At 41.7% G+C, this 27,992-nt stretch overlaps 1 protein-coding gene across 1 annotated transcript in view; it reads right to left on the reverse strand.

Moving 5' to 3' along the window:
* Nucleotides 1-5,052: 5,052 nt before the first annotated feature.
* Nucleotides 5,053-27,992, reverse strand: part of GABRR3 (gamma-aminobutyric acid (GABA) A receptor, rho 3) — a 30,725-nt gene continuing 7,785 nt past the window's right edge. The window contains exons 2-9 of the mRNA XM_010161321.1: nt 27,670-27,782; nt 18,122-18,189; nt 16,345-16,568; nt 12,638-12,720; nt 11,655-11,795; nt 8,739-8,891; nt 6,168-6,364; nt 5,053-5,352 (exon numbers count right to left, since the gene is read on the reverse strand). Coding sequence (XP_010159623.1) covers nt 5,053-5,352; nt 6,168-6,364; nt 8,739-8,891; nt 11,655-11,795; nt 12,638-12,720; nt 16,345-16,568; nt 18,122-18,189; nt 27,670-27,782 — 1,279 coding nt within the window. The remainder of the gene's footprint in view (nt 5,353-6,167; nt 6,365-8,738; nt 8,892-11,654; nt 11,796-12,637; nt 12,721-16,344; nt 16,569-18,121; nt 18,190-27,669; nt 27,783-27,992) is intronic.

Genomic DNA, 27,992 nt, shown 5'->3' on the forward strand with positions numbered 1-27,992 from the left:
TGTCTTCCAGCGGCGCCGGCCTCTTTCTTCTCCATTTACCCACGTTGTTCCAGGGGTGTGTGCGAGGGAAATAACTCCTCCTGTTTCTGAAACCAGCGGGACACGGGTTAAATTAGGAGATACGACATAAAACCTGGTGGTGATTGGTAGAAAATTTTACTTCAATCACGCAGAAGTACCTGGGCTTTAGTTGCCTTTTTTTTTTTTTCACCCGGACCAAATTCCTGCTCCAGAGCCCCTCTGAGGCTCCTTGGAAGAAACCTTCAGGATCCTCACCGAATGCATGAAAACTGCAAATGTTGGGTTTGGTTACCTTTATTAAAGGTGCCTGTTAAAGGTTTAATTTACGCTGGCTGACAGGCACGAGAAAAACGGTTAGGTAGGTTTTGCTGGAAGTGGTGTGCTCGTGTACCAATGGCTTGAATCACATGGGGCAGCGCTGGCGGAGAAAGGAGAATTTCGGAAACCCCAGCAGCCTCGGAGTGCGTGCCGAATGTAAGCCGGAAGTTACACGGGGTGTAAGTTACTAGAAAGACCCCCAAAGGGCAGATCAGAGAGGGGACTGTGTTCTGTCAACAGCTTGAGGGGTGAAATAACAGAGCCTTTCACATCTAAAATACCAGTTCCCTTTGTAAAAAGGGTTTTGCAGCCCTGTTTCTCCCTGTGGTGTGGTTGCTGTTCGCACAGTAGTAACTCCAGTTTCCCTGGTGCTAACTGAGTCATAGAATCCTAGAATGGTTTGGGTTGGAAGGGACCTTAAAGCCCATCTAGTTCCAACCCCCCTGCCATGGGCAGGGACACCTTCCACTAGACCAGGTTGCCCCAAGCCTCATCCAGCCTGGCCTCGAACACTTCCAGGGATGGGGCATCCACAGCTTCTCTGGGCAACCTGTTCCAGTGCCTCCCCACCCTCTCCGGGAAGAACTTCTTCCTGATATCCAACCTAAACCTCCCCACTTTCAATTTAACCCCATTACCCCTTGTCCTGTCACTACAGGCCCTTGTAAAAAGTCCCCCCCAGCTTCCTTGTAGCCCCTTCAGGTACTGGAAGGTGCTATAAGGTCTCCCTGGAGCCTTCTCTTCTCCAGGCTGAACAAGCCCAACTCTCTCAGCCTGTCCCCATAGCAGAGGGGCTCCAGCCCTCTGAGCATCTTCATGGCCTCCTCTGGACTTGCTCCAACTGGAATTCATGAATGCATCCAGTGAACTCCTACATCCTGAATAGAGAAACTGGCAAAGTGCAGTACGCAGGAAAAGGGGATGGAGGAGACAAGGCAAATACTGCTCATCCTGTTCAGTTTTACCACCTGCACCACGTTGGTCATCAGCTGATTGTGGCATCGTGGTCACTGCATCATGGAATACAGATTAATTAGTATGTGGACAGGTTACCAGGAGAGAGATTCTGCCAGGGCGAAGCGAAGGTTATCCGACTTGTACAAATGTGTAAAATTAGTAATATTTAGCTTTCTATATAACGCATTTTTCTTTCATTGAGCTGTGACATTCGAATAAAAAGAAGGCGCTCTCTTAGTTCTAATGCCCACTCAGTTCATCACAACGTTGCTCATCATTCAGGACGCTTTGCAATATTTATTAAATTGTGAATACGTGAGTGTAAACACTCACCAGTAGTTGGGCTGTTCAAAGGCCTACCTTTTTGTAGCGCTCTGAGAAACAGGTCACTGGCATGAATTTCTGCTTACTTCTCTCCTGAGAATTACAAAGCTTCGAAGAATGAAGTAGTTCTCCAGACTTAAAAGTTTGCGTCACCTACATTAACACTCACAGGATGTTTTCTTTAATAGAGATGGGTGTAGCAGCATATGCTAAAAATAGGGAGGCCACATCCTGCACCTCAGCTGGTCACAGAGACCATTATAAGCTCTTATTTCTGTTCCAGAAATCCACAAAGTTCTCTGGGCTAACTGCTCGAGTACCAGTAGGATGGACACTCAAACGTCATTACGTAATGGCTGTGATGTATTTAGGAGATGCTGCGGGAGGTAAAACCAGCCACAAACAACAAGGAATGGGAGATACTTGTGAATGTATATTTCTAAAGACTTCCACGCTGGTCTGTCTAGACAAATAGACTGGAAGTATTTATTACCAACCCCTTCTGGAAGATACCACAAGATTCTGAAGAGGGTCATGTGAGTTGTAGTCAGCAGTTAAACTCCCTCTGAACAAGATGTATTTAAATACTGTTTGTTACTTGCTACTGTTTATACAAGCGGTGGATGTTGGGAGTATAGTTGGTCCTGATGTCGCAGCATTCAGACAGAACATAGTAACTTGTCTGGAAAAGTATCCAGTTCAGTTTCATCATCATAAAGTGCGATCTTCATTATCTTAATAAAACTCGCTGTGCAGTACTCTCCTGGGGAGAACACTTTGCCAGTGGTCACAGTCACCGGTGCAAAGCAGCTAACAGTTTTCCTCTGCCAAAGTGAGCCGTGCAGCTCTCAGGCACACACATGCGTGTGCCCGGGAGACAAATGAGGTGGGAATCTCTCTTCCTCCACAATTCCATGTGTGTGCCTGTGTGCTGGACAGCCTGCACGGGGCTGGGGCATGCTGCAGCCCCCCCTGAGGAATTTAGAGGAGGGAACTGGTTTGGGTCAAGAAGCACACAGGTATATTTTCTGTTGGGGGCTGAGGGTTTGCTGTTGGCTACAGGACGAAATCCTCCACCTGTAAGGCAGATTAAAAAAAGCTATGTGAAAACAAGAGTGTCGTGTTAGTTCCTGTGAGAAGTTTAGGACACGCACATCTGGAGCAGTTAGACGGGATCTTCTCAGGCAATGTGGAACATCTGGAACAGCTGTGCAGGATGCCTCCATAATGGCAGTGCAGTAACATGTTGTGGGTTGGGTTTTTTATATATATATCTTACATATTTGCCCAGTTTGAAGTCCTGTGTGTCCTTTGGCTTTATTTTCTCAGCATTTTCATTCCTGGTATGGGTCTGCTTTCCATGACAGGATTTTCTGGAAGAGTATCAAAGCTGTTTCAGCTCTGATCATTTGTTTGGCAGTGAACTGGCTGCCAAAGTACCCGCTCACTCCATCAGATTTCTATCACCCGGCATGCAGTGTGTCACCAGCTTCTCCAGCTCTGTAACTGGGAGCTTGACAAACGCAGTTTTTTGAAAGAGCAAAAGGCATCACTATGCTATGAGCAAACAATATTGGAGCAGGAAAATCAAATACACCAGAGTGGTCCAGGCTTCTAAATTTATTCCTGTTTCCTAATCTTGGCCAAGCATTTACCCTGTGACATTTTTTGCCACCACGAATTGTCATTTTGAACTGAGTTTGTAAATATAAATTCTCTTAATTAAAAGACAGACAAACTGAAGAAATTAAAGTGGAAAATGCTCCTTAAAATAAACTTGATTCTTTTCTGGAGTTATGAACACTCTGTGTGTGTGTGTTCCTGAACATCTTAATTCAACCTCCTTTGCCTGAACCTAAGGATATTTCCATGCAGGATTCATCTGGGACTGTCAGAATTCCTGTATATGGCTCTATTTTGGCACAGCTTCTTCCTTTTATCTCCTGTGTGTCCCGGTGTGGTATCCTGAACTCTGCTGTGGACCCATGCTGCAATCAAGCAGATGTAGCTTCTCCTCGCTGTACCATTCAGTCTGAAAAGCCAAAGGGAGAGGAAAGGGGGAAACCGCAATCTCAGCAAATCATAGCAATCACAGAATGGTTTGGGTCGGAAGGGCCCTTAAAGACCATCTAGTTCCAACCCCCCTGCCATGGGCAGGGACCCCTTCCACTAGACCAGGTTGCTCAAAGCCTCATCCAGCCTGGCCTTGAACACTTCCAGGGATGGGGCATCCACTGCTTCTCTGGGCAACCTGTTCCAGTGCTTCACCACCCTCTCTGGGAAGAACTTCTTCCTGATATCCAATCTAAACCTCCCCACTTTCAATTTAAACCCATTACCCCTTGTCCTGTCACTACAGGCCTTTGTAAAGAGTCCCCCCCAGCTTCCCTGTCTGCCCCTTCAGGTACTGGAAGGTGCAATAAGGTCTCCCCGGAGCCTTCTCTTCTCCAGGCTGAACAAGCCCAACTCTCTCAGCCTGTCCCCATAGTATACAACTCGTCCTCATGCATACAACATAAAGCAGAAGAACCACATTGTGCTTGAAGACATGGTTGGTTTGTTTCCTTGACAAAGTTTTCTCAAATCACTGCCTCAAAGGCTACATTTCTGAAACGAGCAGGCAGAAAGCAGGTGGTTACAGCAGGTCTACAGGAGGCACAGGCGTGTGGGTGTCACCAAGGGGCACAGCTTGTGCGGGTGGCACCAGTCATCCACCCGGGTGGTGGCTGTAAGCCACTGCACGCACCAGGCCTGGGACATTGTTCCTGGGCTGCCCTGGGCACTAGTCATCAAGATTACTCTGAAATGGAGACCCTTCCCAGTGGTCCTGTGGAAAGTCAGGGACAGCTGACAGAGTGAGGGTTTTTCTCGAGGTGTTGATGAAAAGCCCCACCAGCTTTGCTTTCCGCTGTCTGCTGGTCACCACTCCACGCTAGGCCATAATCGCTTTCTCCCTAGTTAGTCGGAGGACAAAGGCTGCTGAGGTGCATACAGGTTGCCTAGCAAAATGGAAATGCAGGAAGTGAAGGATAGGAGCTATTTGAAGACGATTGGTGCTGATTGCCTACTAAAATGGGCCGTGAGTGGAGAACAAACAGAAAGGCTGATGAAAGAGGACAGAGACTGGATAAGACTGCAGAGTTCAGGTGCGTGACAAAGGGCTCCCTTCCTGAGCACATCTCTTCTGTGCTACTGCAGCAGCATGTGCATTAGATCAGCCCAGTGAAGCACTGCACAGTCCAGTTGAAATAGTAACCAAGTTCATGAGAGGTTGTCGTTGACAGTTATGCTGTTAACCAAACCAGCCTTGGTAAGATGCAGAAGTCAGTTTCGGAAACCTTAAAGCCTTTCCTCTACTGCTGTTGCATTATTTTGAAAGCACGATGCTACCCTCATATGCAAAATAATGTTTAGCTTATAATGATTTTGTGTTCATATGTACAAACCCCAGTAAAAAAAGTTGAACACAATATACACACTGGGAAATATAATCCTGGAATATGTGTCAATAACGTGATTGTTCTGTAAAATAATCCTGCCCACGTTTCCCTTCAGAGATCTCTTCCTCTTCATGCGAGTTGTGTCCACGTTGGGGACGCTGGCTGCGCGTGCCCGAGTCTCATTCTCTTCACAGCGGTCTGAGAAAGTCAGGTCCATCTCCACGTCTGTGTCATGAAAGCAGCCGTCAAAAGCCATTGCTTGCACTGCATCAATACTATACGTTCCCGAAGCCTGGCAACAAAGAATAGATATTCTCTGTCTAGCAGGAACCATTTTAGTTCTTAAGTATTTAAAACCAAATAAAACAGAAAATTAAAAAAAAGATCTCTGCCTCTCCTATAGGTCTGCCTTGCTGGAGTTGTGGGAAATGCCTCCACAGATTTCCGTGATGGTGCGTGACAAAGATTTGATGGCATTATCAAATCATGTGAGCAACATACGCACCCTTTTTGTGGTTTTTCCCTTCTGATATTCCAAAAAATGAGTTTATATGGGAGAATATTTGTGAAGCAAAGGTTTTAAGCCAGTGCTTTGTAGAGAGCAAATGTTTAACTTGTGAAAGTTTCTGCTTCAGGCACACTTTTCTAAAAATGACCTTGGCATTCATCTGGTCTTGGGACAAAAAGGTATCATTAAACCCATCTACCTTATTGAAAATGGCAAAGCTGGAGGAGAATAGTCTTTGTTTCACAGGAAACAGGAGGGAATATTACATAAGTGCATTCTGGAGTGTATTTCAGAGAGAGGAAAAATACCTGGATCAATAAGGATTTGAGAACAGAATGAAGGTTACCTTCCTCCGGGGGAAAAAAAATCGGGTGATGTACTCCCTAACCTCTGCCACAAGAAAAGGGAGAGAATGCACAGGCCTTCTCAAGATGTCAGAGAGGATGATGTACATTTCTTCCCTCCAGCCAAGTAAAGAAAAGGGAGTTACAGAGTGAGTTACAGAGATGGTTACCGTACTGTTATCACAGTGATGTATCGGGATTACTCTGCAGCTTCTGTGATGCTTTCTGAAGGCAACAAAACACAGAGGATTGTACCTTGCCTCTTTTTTTGAGTTGCTTTCTCTCTTCAATTGTGGTGAGATAGTTCACTGCTGCGTACTCGATGACAGACAGGAAGACAAAAAGGAAGCTGATCCATAAATACACGTCCACAGCCTTTATGTAAGACACTTGAGGCATTGAGGCACTTACTCCTGTCATGATGGTTGACATTGTCAACACTGTAGTTATACCTGCCAAAGGAAAAGGGAAGGTTATCATAATACTGGCCAGCTGGTTCTGTTTGGCTCATCACCATTGCTTGGACAGCACAGCTTTGTGAGGGCATATGATTGACAGTGCCTTTAACTTCATTGCACAGGCTCTGAAAAGTGGAGTGAACCATGAAGGACCTATCACATACAATACTGGAACCAGTAAATCACCTCTCTGCTCAGCGCGTGCAGCTAGCGCCGCGGCACACCAGGTTTGAACAGTAGGGACACAACACTGGTGATTCAGCAGTGTAAGGAATACATTTCTGTGACAGCTTTAGGCAAGGCTATGGTGAAGTGAAAGGAGGTTTGTAGTCTTCCCTCATCTCCCAGAGCCAGGGTCTCCACTACACACTTTCCTGACCGGGAGAATCACTGAAGAATCACCAGTTTCCCTCCCATTGCCTTCTCAAACTGTAGTCCTTGAGAACACGTATCAGCTTGTATATCTTTGTCATAACGCTGTGGCTCTCTAAAAACACTCTAGCATAAAAATGCTATATCCATTGAAGCTAAGACACATTTTTTGTTTACTTCAGTGTGTCCAGAATTTCACCCTCATCTTTTCAGTCTCTTATGTGCAGCTATTCATCTCATTTTGGTTTACTCTATCTCAGAAAAAAAAAAAACCAAACCCAAAGCAAAACACCAACACCCAACACCTAACCCATGCTCTGCTTTTAAAGAAAAAAAATTCACACATAGCACTGGAAGTGAAGACGTCTCGACACCATTGGTGCGACATCACTGGCTGATCACTGGCCTTTCAGATGTGTCTCAGTATAGTGTTTCTCCAGGTTTAGGCTAGTTCAAGTCTACTGGAACATACCAGAGTTTTCCCTCTCTCTAAGTTCCTTAGGTTGAAGGATGGAGTTTGAAATGTACCATATAAGATGATCAATTTACTTAAAATATGTATACCCGAGGCTAGGAAGCTAAGCTTTTTAAACTTTGTTGTTAACATTGCCTATAAATTATGTACACTTATGCTAATGAATTGTGTGTTATTCATAGAACTCCTGATGCATAACCTTCTGCAGAAATCCGTATATAAATTAAAGAACATGATCAGCAAAACCATCTTGACAACATTACAAATGACCTACTGAGAATTAAAACTATGATGAAATTAAAATTAAGATGAAGTTAAGTTTCTTATAAACAAAAGGAATTCACTGATACATTAATAAAAGTAGGTAGGAGGTACCATAATTTGTTTTTAGACTAACAGATTTATGTCTCATGTATTAATAGCTTTAGACTGTGCCAATAGAAAGGCATCTGAGGTAGCTACGGTCATATTTTTTCTAGATTGATATAGCTACAGATAAAAATTGAGGGCTCCCTCAGTACATGAGAGCGAGCTTATTTCTTAAACAAAGATGCTCTATTTTTCACTTTTCTAAGAAATATGGCAATATACAGTTGGCTTCATCAATGAGGGACTAGCATCAATAAGAAGAAAAAACAGGAGCTTCTTTATTAATTCTTAAACCAACAGTTGCAGGACTCAGATGCATTATGGTTACATTAGATATCGTAACACCTTTCCATCAGATCATCACAGAGACGCTAATCTGAAAAAATGTACTCATCTCAAGGCCGCCAGCACTACATTCCCAACAAAGGCAGTCTTAAAGTGCTATCTACTGATTCATCACTGATAAAAGCAATAATGTTCAAGAAAAGCCCACTGTAATTAGTCTTTTTCTCCTGAGCTGTGGTGTTCAGAACTAAAACTGGGAGAGCAGAAAAGATGCCCAACTTCCTCTTTGGCTTCCACAGAAGCATATGTGCCTTGCACGGTTAAGGCACCAAAGCAAACCTTTTCACGGTGCCTAACAAAGAAATGCTTTGCTACATAGGACAAGGCAGGAAACTGGCTCCAAGTTGGTAGGAAAATGTCAAATATTTCTAGAGAGAAAGCAAAGCTGCAGAGCTTTTAGGTAGACTGTGCTATGCCTGTTGAGTATCTCTCTTGAGACATTGATTTGGGGAGGGATCTGTGTACCTATTACTTTGCTGGGAAGAGAGGAGGAAGAAAACAAGCCAGTCTAAAAAAAAATTAAGTAAAATTCTACATATGGACCTGCAGAATCATCTTTTTTCCCTTCTGTGGTTTGTGAGCTGTTTTCTAATATATCAAAGCCAGTCTGAACAAATATCCCACTTCCAAATGTAGAGATTGGCTCAAGGAGTTTGTGGTAGTGAGAGGAGTGGCAATAATAGTGTTGTTCCAGCAATTACCTGATACACTTGCTCATGTCTGGTGTAAATAGAAAGCCAAGGTAACTTCAAAACCTCTCCCCCATCCACACTATACTTCCCAAAAGAATATACGTTAAAGGTTTACCTAGTGATACCCTGGCAGGAACGGCTCTTCTGTCAATCCAAAATGAAACCCAAGACAGCATCACCATCAGCATGGCTGGGAAATAGGATTGTAGCACAAAAAAGAAAATATGTCTCCGGAGTGCAAAGTTTATAAAAAGTCGATTGTACCAACCTATTGAAAAAGGAGAGAGAAACAGGTTGGGGGAGAAGGCAGGAGAGCTGTGTTATTTGTGAGCTCTGTTCACCGTCACCCTCTTTCCAGCAGGAGTGGTGAATCCACATCAGTAAGTGCAGAGGAAACATTGGCACCACCTTGTTTTTGTACAGTGCTTCACAAACTGTCCAGCATACCTCACTAAAATAGTGCTGCCGTGGGAGCGAGGCATCACGACTGCGTAAGTACTGGGTTATAACTGAGGTTAGGAAATTGAAAAAGTAATAAAGAGATTTCAAGTGAACCTGCCGGAAGAATACAGACAGAAGATAATTGTCCAGCCGGGTAGGGCAGTGAAGCCAACACTCTGTCCCCCCCAAAAAGCAGCCTGCCTTCCCTCGCGTCGCGAATAACACGGCGGCCAGCAGCGTGGCTCCTCGTATGGCCACGAGGGTTTGCCTGCCCAGCGCTGACTTTAGAGGGAAGGGTGCCATCTAGTGAATTTTGGGGCGCGCTCGCTCTGTGCACCAAAGCCTGTGTGCGAGGGGGGGGAAATCAGTTTACAGTGAGGGGACGAGAAGGCAAGAGGGGCTGGCTGAGCGGCACCTCCCTGTGCAGCACAAATAGAGAAGCCGATGAGCCCGTGGTGGAGCAGTCATGCCGTCACAAAGAGCCGCTTTACAGAAGAGAATATCCCAACAGTAACCCCATCTAATATTAAACCTGCTCTATGTGTTTTCAGTTTTGGAGAAGGTTTCGCGTTAGAAAAAATAACTGTCTCAAAAATGCACTGAAATTGTTGCTCCTTTGGAGGCCAGACAACTCCAAAAGCCTAAATGCTAGGCACGTGTAGTTCACGGATATTCCCAGGAAAGGCTCTGCCGAACCTACGATGCGTAAGGCTGCTTTGTGAGCAGCGTGTTTGTCCATTTCTGGCCCGAGACTCTTCAAGGGGAGATGGCTCCCCTTAGAGTTGTGTGGATTGCTCCCCACTATTATGTACTTTGGAGGGCGAGGTCTGTGTGTAAGCATTCTCTTCCAACAAGAAGCAAAATAAAAGAACAAGAGAAAGTGGAACCTCCTGACTGGGACAAAACCTCAAAGCCGAAGGAAAGCGTATGTCTACAAAGGACGGTGTTCTAATCAACAGATATGGCGCACACATTATTCAGGTACTTCTAGTGGTCCCTGCAACTTAAAAAAGTCTTTCTTCTACCTTTACCCGGCTGAAGAAGCTCATTGTCAAGACATTCTGCGTGTAAGTGTTCAGCAGTTACACTCTGCAAAGTCAAACGTGCTGTGAAAATGCTGCAGAGGCCTGGCTACAGGGGTGGTACGGGGTTGTGCTGTCGTGCACAAGGCCATATTTGCTTGCGTAAGTGTTTTTTGATGAGAATAATGAGGCAGAAAGAAGCCAGCCAAGTTCCTGGAACCCATTTCAACACACCGTGATAGCAGTTCGGTGGAAAACATCCTGGCCTCCTTCTTGCAACAAGGACAAATATGACGTAGCTCTCGGCAAGGCACAGTTATGATATCAAGGTATCACTTGCCCTCTTCTCACATGACAGTGGCTCTTGAAAGCTGGACCTCTGTTCTTAGCTCATACACGAGCAAGAGATAAGGATGAAGAACCTGATCAAGCTGCGAATTCCTCACTGCTTATGCTGCATCATAATTTAAACTGGAATTTCCACATTCTGTATCAGCCACTGCAAACTTAAATGGCTCCTTTTTAAATGCAAAGAGAAGCTATCCTGTAAATAAAATACAGTAAATAAATCTATTTTCAGCTTTCCTGTATGTCTTTAAGGCTTTTTTCCCAAAGTGGTATGCATTTCATCATATTACGTGAAATAATTTCTGTTGTATTAATCTGCCTTGATATAAAGGACAATACCCACACCGAAATGTATTGGCTCAGACTGGAAAGCACAGCAGCAAGCATGCTGTTTTATCTGGTTAAAAACGTATGGTTAGGCTACTTACATAGAGAAATATTTCAAAATTTATAATTGCATGTACAAATACAAAGAAAATAAAACCCACCTGGCATGAAATTAAGATTATAATAAATTCCTAAAGCCTTGTGCAAGTTTGCCAGAAAGTATAGTTTAAGATCTACTGAGAGAAATAAAAACGTGTCTGGGGCAGGTATCTGTATTTAAACAATGTAGCACTGACATAAAGGGACTTTTTTCTGCAGCTCTATGTATGAACATGGAACATTAAGCAAACCATGAATCAGTCTTCAATAGGTTATAAATGCTCTCGTGGAAATCTGATAGTTAGTAGACTTTTAATGACATTTTACAGCTCCAGAAAAGAGGAGATTTAAGACAATAAAACACACCGGGGTTCCTCTTGTTTGCTTTCTAGTACTTGACCCTTTAGGGTTTACATTTTCAAGCTTTTCTATATAACCAGGACCCAAACATTCCCACAAACCCAATGTTCCAGTGGCATTCAGAGAAGCACCATAATTTTGGAAGACCTCGCAGCAGCATATATTTAGTTGTTGTGCATTTTTTTTCAGGATCTTTTTGTCAGATGTTAAGTTACAAGTATTATTACGGCCTCTTCTGACATCAAGGAAGGGTTACATTGGTAACGTAAAGAGAACTGAGGATCTAGGCCTACAGACCCGTATGACTGACAGGCATTTTAACTGAGATCTCTCAGCAGTAGCATTCGTTTATTAGCAACAAATTTAAATGTGAAAGACATTCTGCATGATTGTGTCCTGTGCTTCTCTCTTTTAATGACAGGGGCTTACTATACCAGTACTGCTGTAAAAAGCTAGTCCACTGGAAGCACTGAATTCTTCAATGAAAAACTGGGAGAGGGAGATGTGCTCATCTGTGCTCAAGGACTTGTTCCCGTGTTTCCAGTATAACATCAGGTCATCTTCATTGTATGCATCTGTGAAAAAGTAAAAACTAAATCACCTCTTGTGCTGGAATAATGCTTCTGTTTTCTTAGGGATAGGAGACTGCTCAAACAATTTTGTAAAACCCCGAAGAAACATTTTTTTCCACATCAATTTGCCAATTAACTGACACGAAAAAATTGGAAAGGCCATATTCCACCTTGTTCCAAGTGGAACCCAGTCCTGTGCCCTGCCAGCGGTTCACCTGGCAGATAGCAGACATGGGCACGCCCAGGGTCACACGGCACATAGAATCAGAGCTCTGGAGCTGCCAGGCTGAGCAGACTGCCTGAAAACTGGGGATCTCTTCTCTTTTCCAAGACTAAACAACAAACCAGCATCCCAGTTTTACTCATATTCCAAATTAGAATGAATTTTGAGATACCAAAAGGCTCTGCAAAACAGAATTACCTTTTATTGTCCAGCTTTACAGCTTACTAGAGGCAACTGAGTCACGGGTGAGAAAGCCAATGTTTCACAGTAACATAAACACTCATTTTCATTTTTCCATGAGGTCAAATACTGACATTTTATTTATTTTTTTACTTGCACTTTTTTCTTAGAAAAAAAGTCATGAATTTTGACAGAGGAAACGTTTTTAGATTTAGGCTTTGAAAGATCAACCCACTTGAAACACAGCAGGGTGCATCTTGGCTTTTCTGTCATCCCAAAGCTTGCTGAGTTATGTAAAGATCCCCAGCTGGCCACAGTTTAATATGTACAGGTTGAAGGGTTCAGGTCACACATCAGAATAAGTAAAACCAGTATTATTAGGAAGATGGAGTGCTGGTAAGAATGCACACATGAAGAACAGGTAGATATGAATTAAACTTACAGCTTTCCAGTTCTAAAGAACAGTTCTGAGTGTCCAGAGGAAACCTACTGAAGTCCATGAAACACATAGCAGAAACTGTTATTCTGCAGAAAGGAACAAAAACCAGAAATTAAATGAAAAATTTCGTACTTTCTTAGAATTGTGCAGATATTTTCATGAGATCCCCAACCAACTGGCTGTTTAGAATCATAATGAGGGAGTTTTAGATGCTTCTAAAATTGCTTCAAGATAGTGAGAGCAACATATTTTTTAAACATGAATAGTCTTTTTTATTAAGTACCTTCAATTGTTAAATCCTTTACTGGCCTGATCCTTCGTTAGCCTTTCACATGTTTTTTCTTTGAAGGGTTACACCTACAAAGATTAACAAGGAGACTTCACATTCCTTGACTGGATTTCTCATAAACTGAAGTAGATAATATTATAGATTAGAGCAAATATTATTCCCACTGCTATTCTCCCAGCTAGAATGGTTATATTATTTAACTGCCTAACAAGGTATGTTGCAGTTTTGGGAAGTCTACTCTCCTCTTCAACACCATGGAAATGCCTTATACTCTGAAAAGCTTAAGGAAATCTAGGCAAAGACACAACTGTGCATTCCACCTGCTTTTTTGAAACTGTTTAGTAGGTAAACGTGCCTTGACATTTTAACCAAAACCAAAAGGCTAGAGGCAGCAATATAAGTATGGCAGATATTGCCCAATCTCCTTTTCTTGTCACAGCTTACATGTCATTTGATGTTTTAGTGTGATTTTTCAGTTTTCCCTAAACTGAATCCTACAGGGATTTAAGTGGTAAGGGATATGCTGGGTACATAAGTGATCTTTGAAAACTTGTGATCAGTAAACATGCAGTAGCTGAATTTTTACAGGTGTAAGATTCTGCTGGTTTGAAATGAGATTGTAAGCGTGGTACACCTTTAGAATCGTGCATAAGATTCCAGCTGTGGAGGTTGCTCTGTCTTTTAGCTATTGACTAAAGGATCAGGGAAACAACAAGAAAATGTTGATTTAAAAAAAAAAATACTATTTTAGCAACAAATCTGGATTTTTGTTCTGCTTTGCTTCAATAAAATCCTGGATGCTAGGTACTGAAGAAAAAATATTGGAATATGCAGATTTTTTGCACGTAAGTATTTGGAATATAAACTACCCTCCGCATCTAACACTGGCAATATATAAAGGGTGTTTTAATGAGCATCTTACTATTTAGCAACATATGCGTTAACACCACTCAGGCTAGAAACGCACTGTTCACCTTAATAATCTTAAAACCTTGGTTCACCAGCCTTCAGCTCACCCCTTTCCCTGCCCCTCAGTATGATAAGAACTGATGGAGAAGGAACAGAAGAGGACAGGGTACGTGCCCCTCCTCCTTATGTCCAGGAAGAAATCCACAGGTTTGGCAGGAGCTCTGCGGCTTTGCCATTCACTGGCACAGGAGGGTGTGGCTGGCTGCAAGCTCACCTGTCAGAGCAAGGAGTCACCCAGTACACACCATCTGGTAATGCAGGGTTAGGGAAAGCACTGTGGGAGGAGAGGATGAGGGCAAGGAAGAAAAGTGGAGCACCAGCTTGCTAATGTCATGCAGACATGGGGCAAGGGCTCCCTTCAGAGAGGGGATTCTGAGCAATGAGCAAATTGATTCACAGCATCTGTCCCTCAGGCCTACTTCACCTTTTCCTTCCTTCCCATCTTGCTTTTTCCTTTCTCTCCATTTCTGTCCTTCCCATCACACACTCCCATTGGTTTGTAACTATTTGTGCACAACTTCTTGATGTTAACCTTAGAATCATAGAATCATTTAGGTTGGAAACGGCTTTTAAGATCATCAAGTCCAACCATTAACCCAGCACTACCAAGTCCACCAATAAACCATGTCCCTGAGCACCACACCTACACGTCTCCTAAATACCTCCAGGGATGTTGACTCAACTGCTTCCCTGGGCAGCCTGTTCCAGTGCCTGACAGCCCTTTCAGGGAATATCCAATCTAAACCTCCCCTGGTGCAACTTGAGGCTGTTTCCTCTTGTCCTATCACTTGTCACAAGAGACCGACACCCACCTCTCTGCACCCTCCTTTCAGGTAGCTGTAGAGAGCGATAAGGTCTCCCCTGAGCATCCTCTTCTCCAGGCTGAACACACCCAGTTCCCTCAGCTGCTCCTCACAGGACTTGTGCTCCAGACACTTCCCCAGCTTCATTGCCCTTCTCTGGATGCCCTCCAGCACCTCAGTGTCTTTCTTGTAGTGAGGAGCCCAAAACTGGACACAGGATTTAAGTTGCAGTCTCACTGGTACAGGGGAACAATCACTTCCCTACTCCTACTGGCCACACTGTCTGAAGCAGGCCAGGATGCCACTGACCTTGGCCACCTGGGCACACTGCTGGCTCATGTTCAGCCGGCTGTCTACAAACACCCACAGGTTATTTTCTGCCTGAAAGCTTTCCAGCCACTCATCCCCAAGCCTGTAGCGTTGTATGGGGTTGTTGTGACCCAAGTGCAGGTCAGCACCCGTCTTGATGACACTTGACCTCTCCTGCAGGCTGACAGAATGTGTTTGCTCATCTTATGTCTCTTCACCATGCTTCCTTCCCCCAGCTGACTGTATGTCATACCTCTCACATGGAGAGCCACTGCTGTAAGCCTTAGTGTAGTAGTGTAGTTCCTCTGATCCCCCTCTCTCTCGCACACGAAGCATGGAAATGAATCTAGCAATAAAATGCATGCTTCACCTCTTTGTTTCTTACTGGTCAGTGTGATTCTTGAACATAGGCTATTTTAAAGTGCTGTACAACTGCTGTTGTGGGGGTTTCTGCATGTCTTCATGGAAGGATAGATAAACTCATTACTTGGTGGAACAAATATTACATAGCCATAATCTCAACTGCTTGCATAAATCTTCAAACTGTCTGGATTAAATGAAAAATCATCTCTGTGCACAGGCCTCATTAGTAACAAACTGAAGAACTGTGATTTCAGCAATGCATGGGCCTCAGGGCCTTTACCCTAGGGGGAAAATTCCTCCATTAAAACTATTTCTGCCACATCGTCCAAACCTGCTTCATAAAGAAAAGCAGTAACATGTAGATAGAAGGGAGAGACATTTAATGACCTTGTTGTTCCAGTCCTGGAATTGCTGTTTCACTTTCCAGTTCCTTGTAGTCACACAACATGCCTGTCTAACACTGCTGGTATCAGCAGAAATAATCTGTTCCCCGTGCCTATCTGGAGCCCCGGTTAATATCAATGACATGTTTACAGGTATCCCAGGGTGAACACAGCAGAGACAGACAGTTTTAAAAGACTCAGGGGGAAAAAAACCACATTTGTTCCTTGCTAATAATTTTGGGCTTTACTATACTCAACAGTAAAACTACTGCAATATTGCTAAAACCTCAGTCAATGAATTAACACTTGATAAACTTCAGGGCTGTTTACAACAGATGAAAAAATCTGCCATTATCCCGTGACAGGAAACAGTATGTGAACGAGAGAAAAATATGTAATTTATGTGTTATCAATCCTTAATATATTTTTCCACTGGTACACTGGTGACCAGTTCCCACTAGCTGATTCTAGGAGATTAATGTCAGTCCAGTATCAGAACCTTAACTGAAAGTATTTTCAGTAATTTCTCACTGTACACACTATGGGTCCACAATTGCAGTCATGTATTTTTGTATAAAAGGGTATTGTTCTTACCGTAGACTGAAGAGTACGTTGCCATCAGGGTATACTCGGAGCATGATGTTTTCCACAGTCGTATCATGGATGAAAGATCTTTTGGAGTGTACAAAAAATACATCAGGTACCCAGATCTTTTTTATCAGTCTTCCATCAAAAGTCATACTTCTGTTTTTGTTACTACGAAATGAAAGTCTCTCATCCTTCCAGTAATGTCTGAGATATAAAGTCATTGTGAAGTCCTTTGTTTAATTAAAAATAAAAGAAGACAATTCTTGTTTTATTCACATAGAATAGAAAACATTATAAGTAATCAACTCATGCAAAGGATCAATTTTTTTTCTGGTCATCATGTGGAGGATCCTCAGTGAGAGGAATCAAACACCACTCAATGAGTTTAAATACAGACTACAACTACTTCTGAGACACTGGCTGTATGTCTTGTCGCTGGTGTCTGAGTCTGAGGTTCATACTTCATTTATACTTAGATAAAACCTTTACAGATTTCAGTGGGCTGCTGGACTGGGACATCAGTGAAATGATAAAAAAACTTTAAAACCACCCAAAGGCAAATGGAAAGGAGTTTCCTTTGGGAATCTTCACAAGCTGCTCCTAGAATGGACTGTGATTCCTTTACAAAGGGATTAATTTGATTTTTTTCATGAGCTTTAATTCAATTTGTAAAATCCATTAATCTGTACATTTTGTACAAATATTGCACGGGGTTTTAGATTAGTACATTTATGAATGAAATGCATCATAAATAAACAGTATGATGAATTTCATAAGAGTAAACAACTAAATTTCACAAGAATTACAATTTTTTGTAATTACAGACTATTGTTGCAAATATTTTAGCATCCTATTTGGAGAAATAACATGACTGCAAATACACATGTGGAAAGAGGTGGAGAGGATGCTGCATATCCAGCCTGAGCTTCTGCACAGCCTGACTGCTCTGTGCTTACCTATGCAGTTCTGTGTTATTAGGCAGACATCATTTATGTCAGTAGAACAATTACTTCTGATAAGAATACTGGGAAGATACTCAGGTCCTCCCCTGTAATATGATGTTATGCTCCTGTAATATGATTTCATGATTTGGGTAGGTTTGCAGAGGAACGCAGGGGTTCATACTGACAGATCCCATAGCAAACTCAACACCTACAACTAGGGCTATGCTCACTGTGAAAAGAAACTGTAAAGGACATCTCATTGCACAGTTAATGTGCCCTGCTAGGGTGGAGCAACTTAGCACTAATGTCTGAGGGGCATTATTAGTGACAGTTTCGGCTGAGGAATGAAATGCCTGCATTCCAGTGCTACAGGTCCTTGATTGCAGTGAGGGCGTCCCCTTCCTAGGACCATTCCTGGAACTGATTTTTCTATTTCCATTCATTATGACCACAGCTCCACCCATACCAGAAATGATGGGAATATTCAGATCTGCATAAGCAAAGGAAGCAAAGGACACGAAGCCTCATCATCTAATGTACGGAGCACTAAGAGCACATGTGGAAGCCCATGGGGCTTACTGAATGCTTGGCTTTTTCAAATCACTGCGTGAGCACTGCCCACTCTGATTTGCTCCTCTTCCCCAGGGAGAAATTCAACATGTGCTCTTACATAACATTTACTAGTTCAAATGAGAATGACTTTCATGCTTCAAGACAAGGTTGTGCTCTTTAAGGGTTTGCTTTCATGAACTGTATTATTCTGTATCATCCAGCTGGATGTTTCTGGGACCCTGAATTTTGGCTGAAATTCTTTATTCCAGTTCTACTATCCAACTTACCATGTCAACTTCAGATATGCTGTCAATGCTTTCTACCTGCACATCAATGCCCACAGGTATTGGCGACCCTTCAATGTAACAGAACGGAAGAGTGATGAGGAGTGTAAATCCATATTTTTTAAGGGAAGAATGTCTATTAGCAACATACAGAAAGCAATCCATCCCAGCATTTACTATGGTTTGTCGACCCTAGTACACTGACTGAGAAAGTCTGTGGCAACAAAGTAAAACCCGATGCTAAACAGATGTAAAAAAAAGTACAAAAATCTTGGGTGATCTTCCTGCAGCCAGACTAGTTGTTACTGACACTGGGCAGCAGTGACAGCCTCCTTGTGGTGCCAAAGCTAACGAACTGCTTGGAGTGCTATTTAGAACTGTCATAGGGAAAAGATAAGTAAATATATCAAATACATCTGTGATGGCAATCTTACTTACCATTTCCAATGTCTATTCCGGCACTTAAAACCAAAATACCTATTACGCCTCCTAATTATCTTTAGTTACTTAACTATTTAAAGTTTGGCATATATATTTGTGAAAAAGGATTGCTTGCTCACTACCTTATAAGGGAAAAGCTGTACACATACTAAGCATGTTCTGTGATGGATTGTTGTGCATTACTGAGTATGTAATTTATTATGAAGTACAGAACATACCAAACTGCAGCAGGTGACTTTATTTTATATACTACCCCACTATTTCATGCCACTGAAAAAAGGGGTGTGAGTTTATAACACAATGGGATCTGAATGAACAAATTATAAAACCATATTTGCATTTTTACAATAAAGTGACTAAAAATCAATTAAAAATTACAGCAAAATACTAAATTATTTCCAGTCTCTTCAGTGTACAATATCTAGAATGAAGGACCTGGTTCTATAGGGGTTATGTACCTGTGTAATTTTCAGCAAGCCATTCCACTAAAGCAATTGACTAATCACTTCCTTATGGAGAAGGGAGAGGATATGGATGCACCCCCTACTCCGAAGAATACTCTGCATTTGGCATGCAAATCAATACTAATTACTGTACATAGTATTACAATTACATTTGTTAAAACTGGTCTGTTAAAGTACACATTTAAAATAACCCAGTATAAAACATGAGTACAAAGAAGTCTGAACAGCAGGAGATAGCAACAGCTTTTTAAATTTGTCTTTCTCTTTTCCTTGTCTTTCTTTTTATCAGTGTCAAGCCAAAAGAGTCCAGAAATATCACTCTCCTGATAACCAGCCACAATACTGTGTCTCTTTTAGGAATTATCCTTAAAATAGCAGCCCTCGAGGATTACACAGCTGCCTCCACTTCTTACCAGCAGAGATCTTGAACTATTTCTGAGGTATTTTAAAATCTGGCTCTGTAATCTCTTGATGTGACTTGTATTTTCTAATGGGGGGGTTGACCCTGCACAGAGCAGATGAAGATGCAGTGTGCATGGGAAAGCAAGGTAAAATGTGTTCAGAGTCAGCAGGGCACACAGGAACATGTTTCAGCACTGATGAGAGCTGTGCTGCCTGGCTCAGAAATCACTTCTCCTTCTGCAAGGAATGCATCGCTCAGTCCGTTGGCCAAAGCTCAAAACATAATTCAGGACTCCAGACAGCAAAGTTCAGTCCATTAGTTTATTAGTAAAACACTAGAGAGCACTTTGGAAAATGCTGCTTCTGGAGGTTGATGCACAAGAGCATCAAAGTATATATCCAGCCAGGCTTCTTCACACAAACCAGTAACAATTTTTATGCCTTACCTAAGCCAGTTCCAATCAATTCTTGTCACTGACCACACTGCACAAAGAGTTTGCGTATGCTAAATACCAACTTGTACCAAGTACTGGTACAAAAATGCCTGGTTGTAATCTGAGTGGAGTCTTCTTCTCGGTATTCCACCGAAATCTAAACTATCTTGTAAACTCAAGACAGGTTTAGCCTAAGTAGATGTCATTGTGGGAATTTACACGATACGAACATCATTCACAAATGGCATTCACACATCATTTAAATGCAAACACCGCAGAAAATGAGGTGTTGTCTACCAAGCTCCTCATTTTCATGATGAAACAGAACAAGCCTATGCTGCCAAGCTGAGGCCAGAGCTAGGTGAACAGAGGCAGGGTGGCTCGGGGAGCAGGCTAGCTGCAGACGCACAGCCCTCCAGCCCAGGGGCACCATCAGTACAAAAGCTGACTCATGTGCCAACAGCACGGGGGACAGAAATCTAGCCTCGGCCCTTGGGTCCCTATGCAGTGTAACAGACACATTCTAGGTTGGGGTGAGGTGGCGTGTGACTTGGAAATGCCTCTTAGTTACCAAGGTTGCTTAGCGTGACTGCAAATAGCCAGATGAACTGTGCATTATCTAACCTTACCCACCACAAAGCTTCAACTTCTTGATGTTGTAGGTATGTCCAAACTCCTACCCTGGGCCTTTGGCAGAGACGCATCATCGGATACACTGGAAGCGAACATATCTGGGCGTACATTTGATCTTCACTGCTATTACTAAAACTTTGGGTGGTGATTGGCTTGACTAGCATGTTAAAGCAGTGGGTTATGTAGAATTATGTGGGTGGAAGGGGAGGAGGGGGGAGCAGCCCTCTACATAAAACAATGGCTTTACCAGTTTCTGGGTCAAGGACACATCTAAAGCAAATAAAATTAAATGTCTACCATTGACATTCTTCAAACAGGCAAGGAGCTACCCACAAATCATATCACAGAGTAGGGTGACTGGCTTTCTAAGCCATACATCATGGTAGTAAGGAAAAGGTTTTTCTTAGTGACAGCTGCTCAATGTGTGGTGATGGCAGTAATAATACTTTCTGGGGATTTACAAAAATAACAGACAATTTCCTACCCCAACGAGCGTGGGCACAATTTCTTTCAATAATTCACGTCATCTGGGCAGATATAAAGGAACTGATCACAGAACTAGAAATCAGTGGCAGCTTGTGAGTGCCAGTTAGACATAAATACCCATTGGGGTACTTGATTCTTTGAAAAGACAGATTGCACTAGGTTTTGAACTGTTATAAAACCAAGTCAGTGGGGACAGTGAACAGCATAAAAGAGATCAAAAGCTATGGCCAGGAGAAATACAGCGCATGGTTCTAAAGTGAATTAAATAAAAAAGGGAGCTGTTAAAATGAAATTTGTTCCTGATTAGGTAGAAATGCCAGAACTGTGTCACAGACTCCTTAAAAAAGAGATTCCTGTTCTCTACCTGGGGAAATGCCAAAGACCATACTCATGCTACATAATGAGAAAATACTGTTCAGTCTAGAATCCACCACAAACGATTATTAAACCACTTTCCCTAACCCCAGCCCTGGCCTATTATTGACAGACCAGAGCAGATCTGAGTATTTTCTTCCTATTCTGACTCTCATGTAAACAGATGGTAAAGACACTATTCACTGTGCATATATACAATCCTGGCCACTTCAGTGTCCTGTTAACTTTTCTAATCTGCAACATTTTTATATTGTTGTCACTAACACCACCACCCCCATAAGATACACATTGGCCTTACCCTGATCTAGGCCTTCTGAGTTTGTAGTTTTCTGGGAACATTTCTTTCTGTGATTAAAAACCAACTCCGCTAGAAACAGTAATAATTAACTTCTGGGAACAAGTTGCTGCGAGCTACAATTCTTCATCACTTGGATTTGTTTCATCACAACTGGATGTTTTTTAAAAAGAGCATTTCAGTAAGCATTGGAAAGTATCCTAAACCAGCCAGAATATTGAAGTGCTTTGTCTACCTCTATCTCTGCACCACAGCTTTCTCCCTAGTATATTGAGAATTTCAATCTCTGGCCGACCATCAGGCAACAACATCAAATTCACTTTGAAAAAAGTAACCAGAGCAAAGCTGTGTTTTTTATTTCCCAGTTTGACAAACCTGGGGATGGCAGAGAGGATTTTGTTATTAAATTGAGCAGCTTCAGTGGCTTCTGGAAGGTTGCTACAAATCATTATTTTAGGGGGATTAGTGATTTTCACAATGGAGGCTCCACAGATTTTCAAGATAATTACTCCTCAGCAGAAAAAAATAGAATTGTTTTCAGATGGGTTAATCTTCACACAAGCCATTTCCAGTCTTTTATTTTAAAGGTTTAAACACAGTAAAAGAATTCATTGATGAGCATGGAATTTTTTTAATAGATAGTATGGCAGGCAAATTCCTTAATACCCTTTTTAGAAGGGATATGACGTAAAAAGGATATCCTTTTAGTATTTTAGGATCAATTTCTACAGTAATAATGACTGGTTTAGTGAATTCTGTAGTATTTTTGTAATAGTCAGACCTTTTTAACATGCAGAGGATTGCACCTGAAATCCCATAAGATAAATGTTGAACTTAGAAAAAACAGCCACTGTATCCCAGTTGGCTTTGTAACAGTGTATGCTGGAAAAAAGCTAGATCTACAGAAAGCTCCCAGTAGGAGACAAGAGACAAGGGAAGGATTAAGGTCTACAAGAATACTTTCTTCTAAAAAAAGGCTTGTGGGATTGCAGAGGAAGAAAACCAGATAGAAATGTAAACAAAGCCCCAGGGAAATGAAGCTATGTGAATGTATTCACTTTCCTCTGGCAATGACTGGAAAAGGAGAATTACTGGCAATGGTATTTTATTGCTGTTACTGTTTTGTTTCTTATTTGCATGAGAAATGAAGGTGGACTGGTATTAGCAGTCGAGAACTCTTGGAATGGAAGTATTAGCAATGTAAGAGAAAAAAATCCAGGAGAAGAAAAGAACTTATTAGAGGTCTTGCATATTACCAAAATATTTCCCTTCTGTTCTAGATCCCAGCTATTACTTCCAGTAGCACATGAGAAAAAGACATTCCACCTTCACCAGAGTGAGTCTTCTCCACCACAGTGAGAAGATAATTTTGACCTCTTGGGAGAGCTGTGGTGCAGAAAAGAAAACAACTTTGTGGCAAAGAGGAATTGCTGCATTTTTTGAACATTCATTGGGCTCTATTTTCTTTCCTTATTACCCCTTTTACCTTCAGATGAGTTTAAATGTTACTAATTTAGCTTGAGGAAAGAGGAAGCATAAGGGAGAGTGAGCTAATGGGATTTCTGATCCTCTGCAAATTTGGAATTAAGATTGTGCTTAATTGAAGATTGGAATCCAAATTATCTAGAAAGACTGTTAGCTCCTGACCAGCGAAACACTACTGAATTCTTTTCCATCAGTTCTAATACTTGCTACTGTTATTATCCTGTATGTTGTTTGACAAAGTAGAGATAACCAATTTTAAAACTTCTTTAACTAACACACTGCTGTCTTAGGAAATGACACAATGTAAAAGACAATAAAGTTGTCATACATATGTGTGTATATGTGTGTGTATATATATATATACACAGTGAGGACTTGCATGTACACACTGACAATGATCATGTGGTTCAATAATCTTTACATTGCAAAATAGCTCAGAGAGTGCATGGAAAGGTTTTACTGTCAGGAAAACCAAGGCACAGAAGAATAAAAGAATGACCTCTTCTATATGCTAGCCGATGATCTTTTTTTAATGGCAATGCTAATTTTTAGTAAGTGGAGACAGAACTCAGGAAACCAAGAGCTCACACCATGACCTCTGCCAGTATTTTGCAATAAGATAGGTTGGAACATAACAGGATATAGATAAATAGGTGTAGGAAAGAAAGTAACTTTAAAGCTTTTCTAAGGATCCTCTCTCAACGTGCACCTGCATGGTGATCCTCAGATATGTGCTGCTACAAGTCTTTGTTCATTGTCTGATACTGGCCTGTGCTCCCCCTTTCTCACTGAGTTTAAAACACAGGGATGACCATTCCAAGATGTGCTGGCAACATAATTTAATTTCTTCCTTATCTCCAGTCTAAATTTAAGCTAGCTTCTCACAGATTATCAGTTTATCAGGCTACTGAAAAATCAGTTGAAGTACTTTAGGCCATAGTAGTACAAAGATAGATAAGTCATTAAAAGATCTGACTCTGAGTCTACTGACAGGCTTTTATTTCCTTTGGTAGGACCTATGCAGACAGACAGCCTTACCCAGACTGGCAAGCATTATTATGCCATTGCAAGAACCCTCATATACCCATATCCTGGCTTTCATCAGCGTTTCTGGAAGCATCATGGACTAAACATAATTCCCACAATGTTCACTGGTGCAGTTGGTAAAGCTGTTTGAGCAAAAGAAACATCTGTGCTCCTAGTCCATTGTCTGGTGGAATTACTCAAATCACTGTGCTGGTACACATCTGCCTGCATCAGCAGGAGTCCACCTATTGGAGACTTCCAAACAGAGGACCATGACATTATATAGAAAGCAACAACAAAACAAAACAAACCCAAAACAAACAAAAACCAAAACAAACCAACAACAACAACAAAATCAAAGGAAGAAAACCCAACTCTCGACCCCTCCAAACAACAACCTAAGAGCTTGGCTTGGGGAATAAGTGCAATATAACAATGTAAGTTTAGTTTTTAGAGCATTCAGGTGTCCTGAATTACTGGTTCGCTTCACTCCACTATGTAATGAACTGCAGACAAATTAACATTTCTGTAGCAAAAATATAGAAACATCTTTCTAGCAGCTTGCTGGTTTTGCTTCATCTTGACATAATGTGCTTCTCAGACTTTGATTTCTAATCTGTTAATAACCAGACATTGTCAGAACTAAATTTAAAAATCAACAGTCAGAGAGTCAAATTCTGATTGTGCAGCTGGAATGGCATTGCAATCAACAGAAGAATGTCAAAATACGCTCACATAAATGACAGCAGAGCTGGGTCCATTTGATCAAAAAAAGGATCTGGTACTTCCACAGAGCAATGATACGCTTGCATGAGAAAGCAACCAGTCATGTGAGCAAAGTCACAATTATTTCCAGTAACACTGCAGCTGGTAACATCAGTATCCTACATTAATTTCCCCCAGGTTTTTTTCTGTGCTTGTTTGCTCATCTTACAAATCAAATTCAGCATGAGCTGTCTTCGTTTTTCCTTTGTTGCTTAATTATAAATACTAAAAGCTCTGGGTCCTGTAGTCTGCCTCATTTACTTTGCATGTGTGGGACTAAATGAAATCAAAAAAGCCAGATTTAGATTTAAGAGTTCCTTGAACTGTGGGATCTCCAGCAGGTTCAAAACAGCATGAATTTTCCAGCTGCTTTTTCTCCCAAACCGGTGCAAAGGATGATTGACCTCAGGGAAAGGGCACAGTGGAGCCAGATTAACAAAATCTGTCATTCCAACTCCCTGACATACCCAGAAAATCACAATGGGGTATACGAGAGGGCAAAACATTGCCCCTCCTCTGAAGGTGAAAAATAATTTTAAAATACTTGTTTTTCACCTTGCTGTTTTGACCTGGTTCTTTTTTTCCCATCAGTGTTGGGAACTGATGCATTGTGCTGAGCTGAATAAATCATGCACTGTGGCATGTGACAGATACAAGCCCTTCGTGAATCACAGTACTGAAATGCTTCATTAGATCTGATAAAAACAAAGCCCACATTTCACCTGCTTTAAATACATAATGTCATGGTGTTATAAGTCTTTATGCAGTTCAGGGCTATGTTATAACTGCCGTGGCAATGACTGTAGCAATGTTACCTCTAATTTCACCTTCTCTGGTTACGTTTCCTTCTGCTGCACGCTTAATCATCAGCGTTCTTCAAAGAAAACGATACTCTGTCTCTGCTGTCCCACAATAATTCTGGGTACGTTATTCAGATCCGTGTTTCAGTTGGTGAGTTGTGTCCCTTCCTGAGGTCACACTTGTCTACTAACTCTCTGTTGCTGCCTTATTAACCTGCCTCTTGTAAAACCAAACCACTCTTTACTAGGGTAACATCATTTAAATCAGTAGTAAAGTAGGAATAATGGAGTATAAATTTGGGATCAGCATTCATTTCACTGAGACTTTTTTCACTGTGTGCTGTAAAAATGCTAATGGCTCTATGTTTTACTCTTAGAGATTCATGCATAAGTACTCCAGATATTAAGAGAGTTCTGAAAATTTAGAAGTGTGTAAACTATTGGATGTGACTAAAAAAAGCTCCTCCCATGCCACCATGGCATGTGGATGATAAAAGAGAAGTTGATGCCCTCTTCTGAAGGCTATTTCTGAAAGAGACGAGTACAGCTGAAATCATACCCCTGGCAATGTGATTACTGGGTGGCCTGTGCAATGAAGTCAGTGAGAAAACTACAACTGGCTTCCATACGAATTGAATGGGCTCCATGACTAGGCATCTGAAAATAAAACTACAAGGGAAAAAAGCCTGGTACAGATTTACTGGGTGTAAAAAGTCCTCACTGGCTGTGGAAAATTACCACTGCCAGATCACAGGGTATATTCCAAAGGCTGCTTTTATGTACATCGCAAGTATTGCTTTCTGAGATCATCCAGTTATGAAGTACATCCCAGACTGTTGTTTGCTTTCATGGAAATGCTACTTTCTTTCTGAGATTACACTCTCAAAACTTTAAATTCCTGGTATGGCAAAGCAGGTGGTAACAAGAAGATGTCCAGACTAACGGATATTGGACGAGACAGATATTAGGCAAGAGGTAGTGTTAACTTTTGTTGTCAAGAAACAGACATTTCTCAACAACTATTGTGCAAAATCAGGCAAAATTTTTTGCTCCCTGGCAAGACAGAATTTCTAGGTGTCATGGTGTAACAAGAAACCCTTTCGCATCCTCCCAGTGGATTCAGAGAGGCTCTTCTTGCCCCAGAACTCCCTCCTGGCATGCTTGCCAGGCCCCAGGTCCCAGCAGCTGGTGTCAACAAGAGTAGCTCCACAGACTTCAGCTAACATCACAGATTTATGTTTGTTTACACAGATGATTATTGGTCCTCAGATATTTTACTTTGGCTTCATAATCCAGAGCAATTCAGTAGATCTTCATGAATCATGAACACGGAACTGGTGACGCAAAGGCTCAGACAAAGATTAGTGGGGCAGCTTTTTCCTTTTACCTTTCATGAAGGAGAGTCAAAATTGAACCCAAACTGTGAACATCCCATTAAATACTCCCTTTATCCACATGCAATTTAGTTAAATGAAGAAATAATCATCATAGTCCCCAACAACACAGACACAACATGGTAATAAACTGGGCCAGTGGGTAGTTTTTTAATTTTGTACAGAACAAACAGATTTAGGAATTGATGGTTCATTTCAATCTCTCAGAACAAATTTGATGACTAAGTAATTTGCTAATTGCTACTAGTCTATGCAGTTTACAGGGATACTATAATCACTGCCTCAAAGAATCATATTCTTTTTTTTTTTTTTAATTGGTTCTGAAAAGAGGGCAATTTGAACAATTTCTCCTATTGATAGGCTAAACAGAAAAAAATGTCCCTTGCCTTCAAGTATTTTGGATTTCTTCTTTCTTTGGAGTACAACAAAAGAGGCAAGCTGCAATTAAGTCTATTGTTCAATTTAAAGTGACACTGCTGGACAGAGCATAAGTAAACTTTCAGAGAGAGGATAAACTATTAACCAGCACAGCACAAGGATGTGCTGCTTACCTCCAAATCCAGGTCTCAGTGCAAAGTCATGGTCCTCTATGCGAAGAAGCTGCTCAGATTTAAGTGGCCGTACTTTCGTGCTGTCGAGTTTCCTCATTTTAATTTCTCGTTTGCTATGTTAAAAAAAAAAAAAAAGTAAGAAACTTCAGGTTTTTTCTGCATGATATTCAAAGTGCTAGTTAAATGAAGCATGGAACCAAGAATATTGGACAGTTGAATCTGGTATGATAAGGTAAATACCCATGGTAATAAAGTTCATAGACTCATAGAATCATAGACAGGTTTAGGTTGGAAGGGACCTTAAAGACCATCCAGTTCCAACC

This window comes from Eurypyga helias, unplaced genomic scaffold (assembly GCF_000690775.1).
Source record: "Eurypyga helias isolate BGI_N326 unplaced genomic scaffold, ASM69077v1 scaffold31791, whole genome shotgun sequence".
Taxonomy (NCBI): Eukaryota; Metazoa; Chordata; class Aves; order Eurypygiformes; family Eurypygidae; genus Eurypyga; species Eurypyga helias.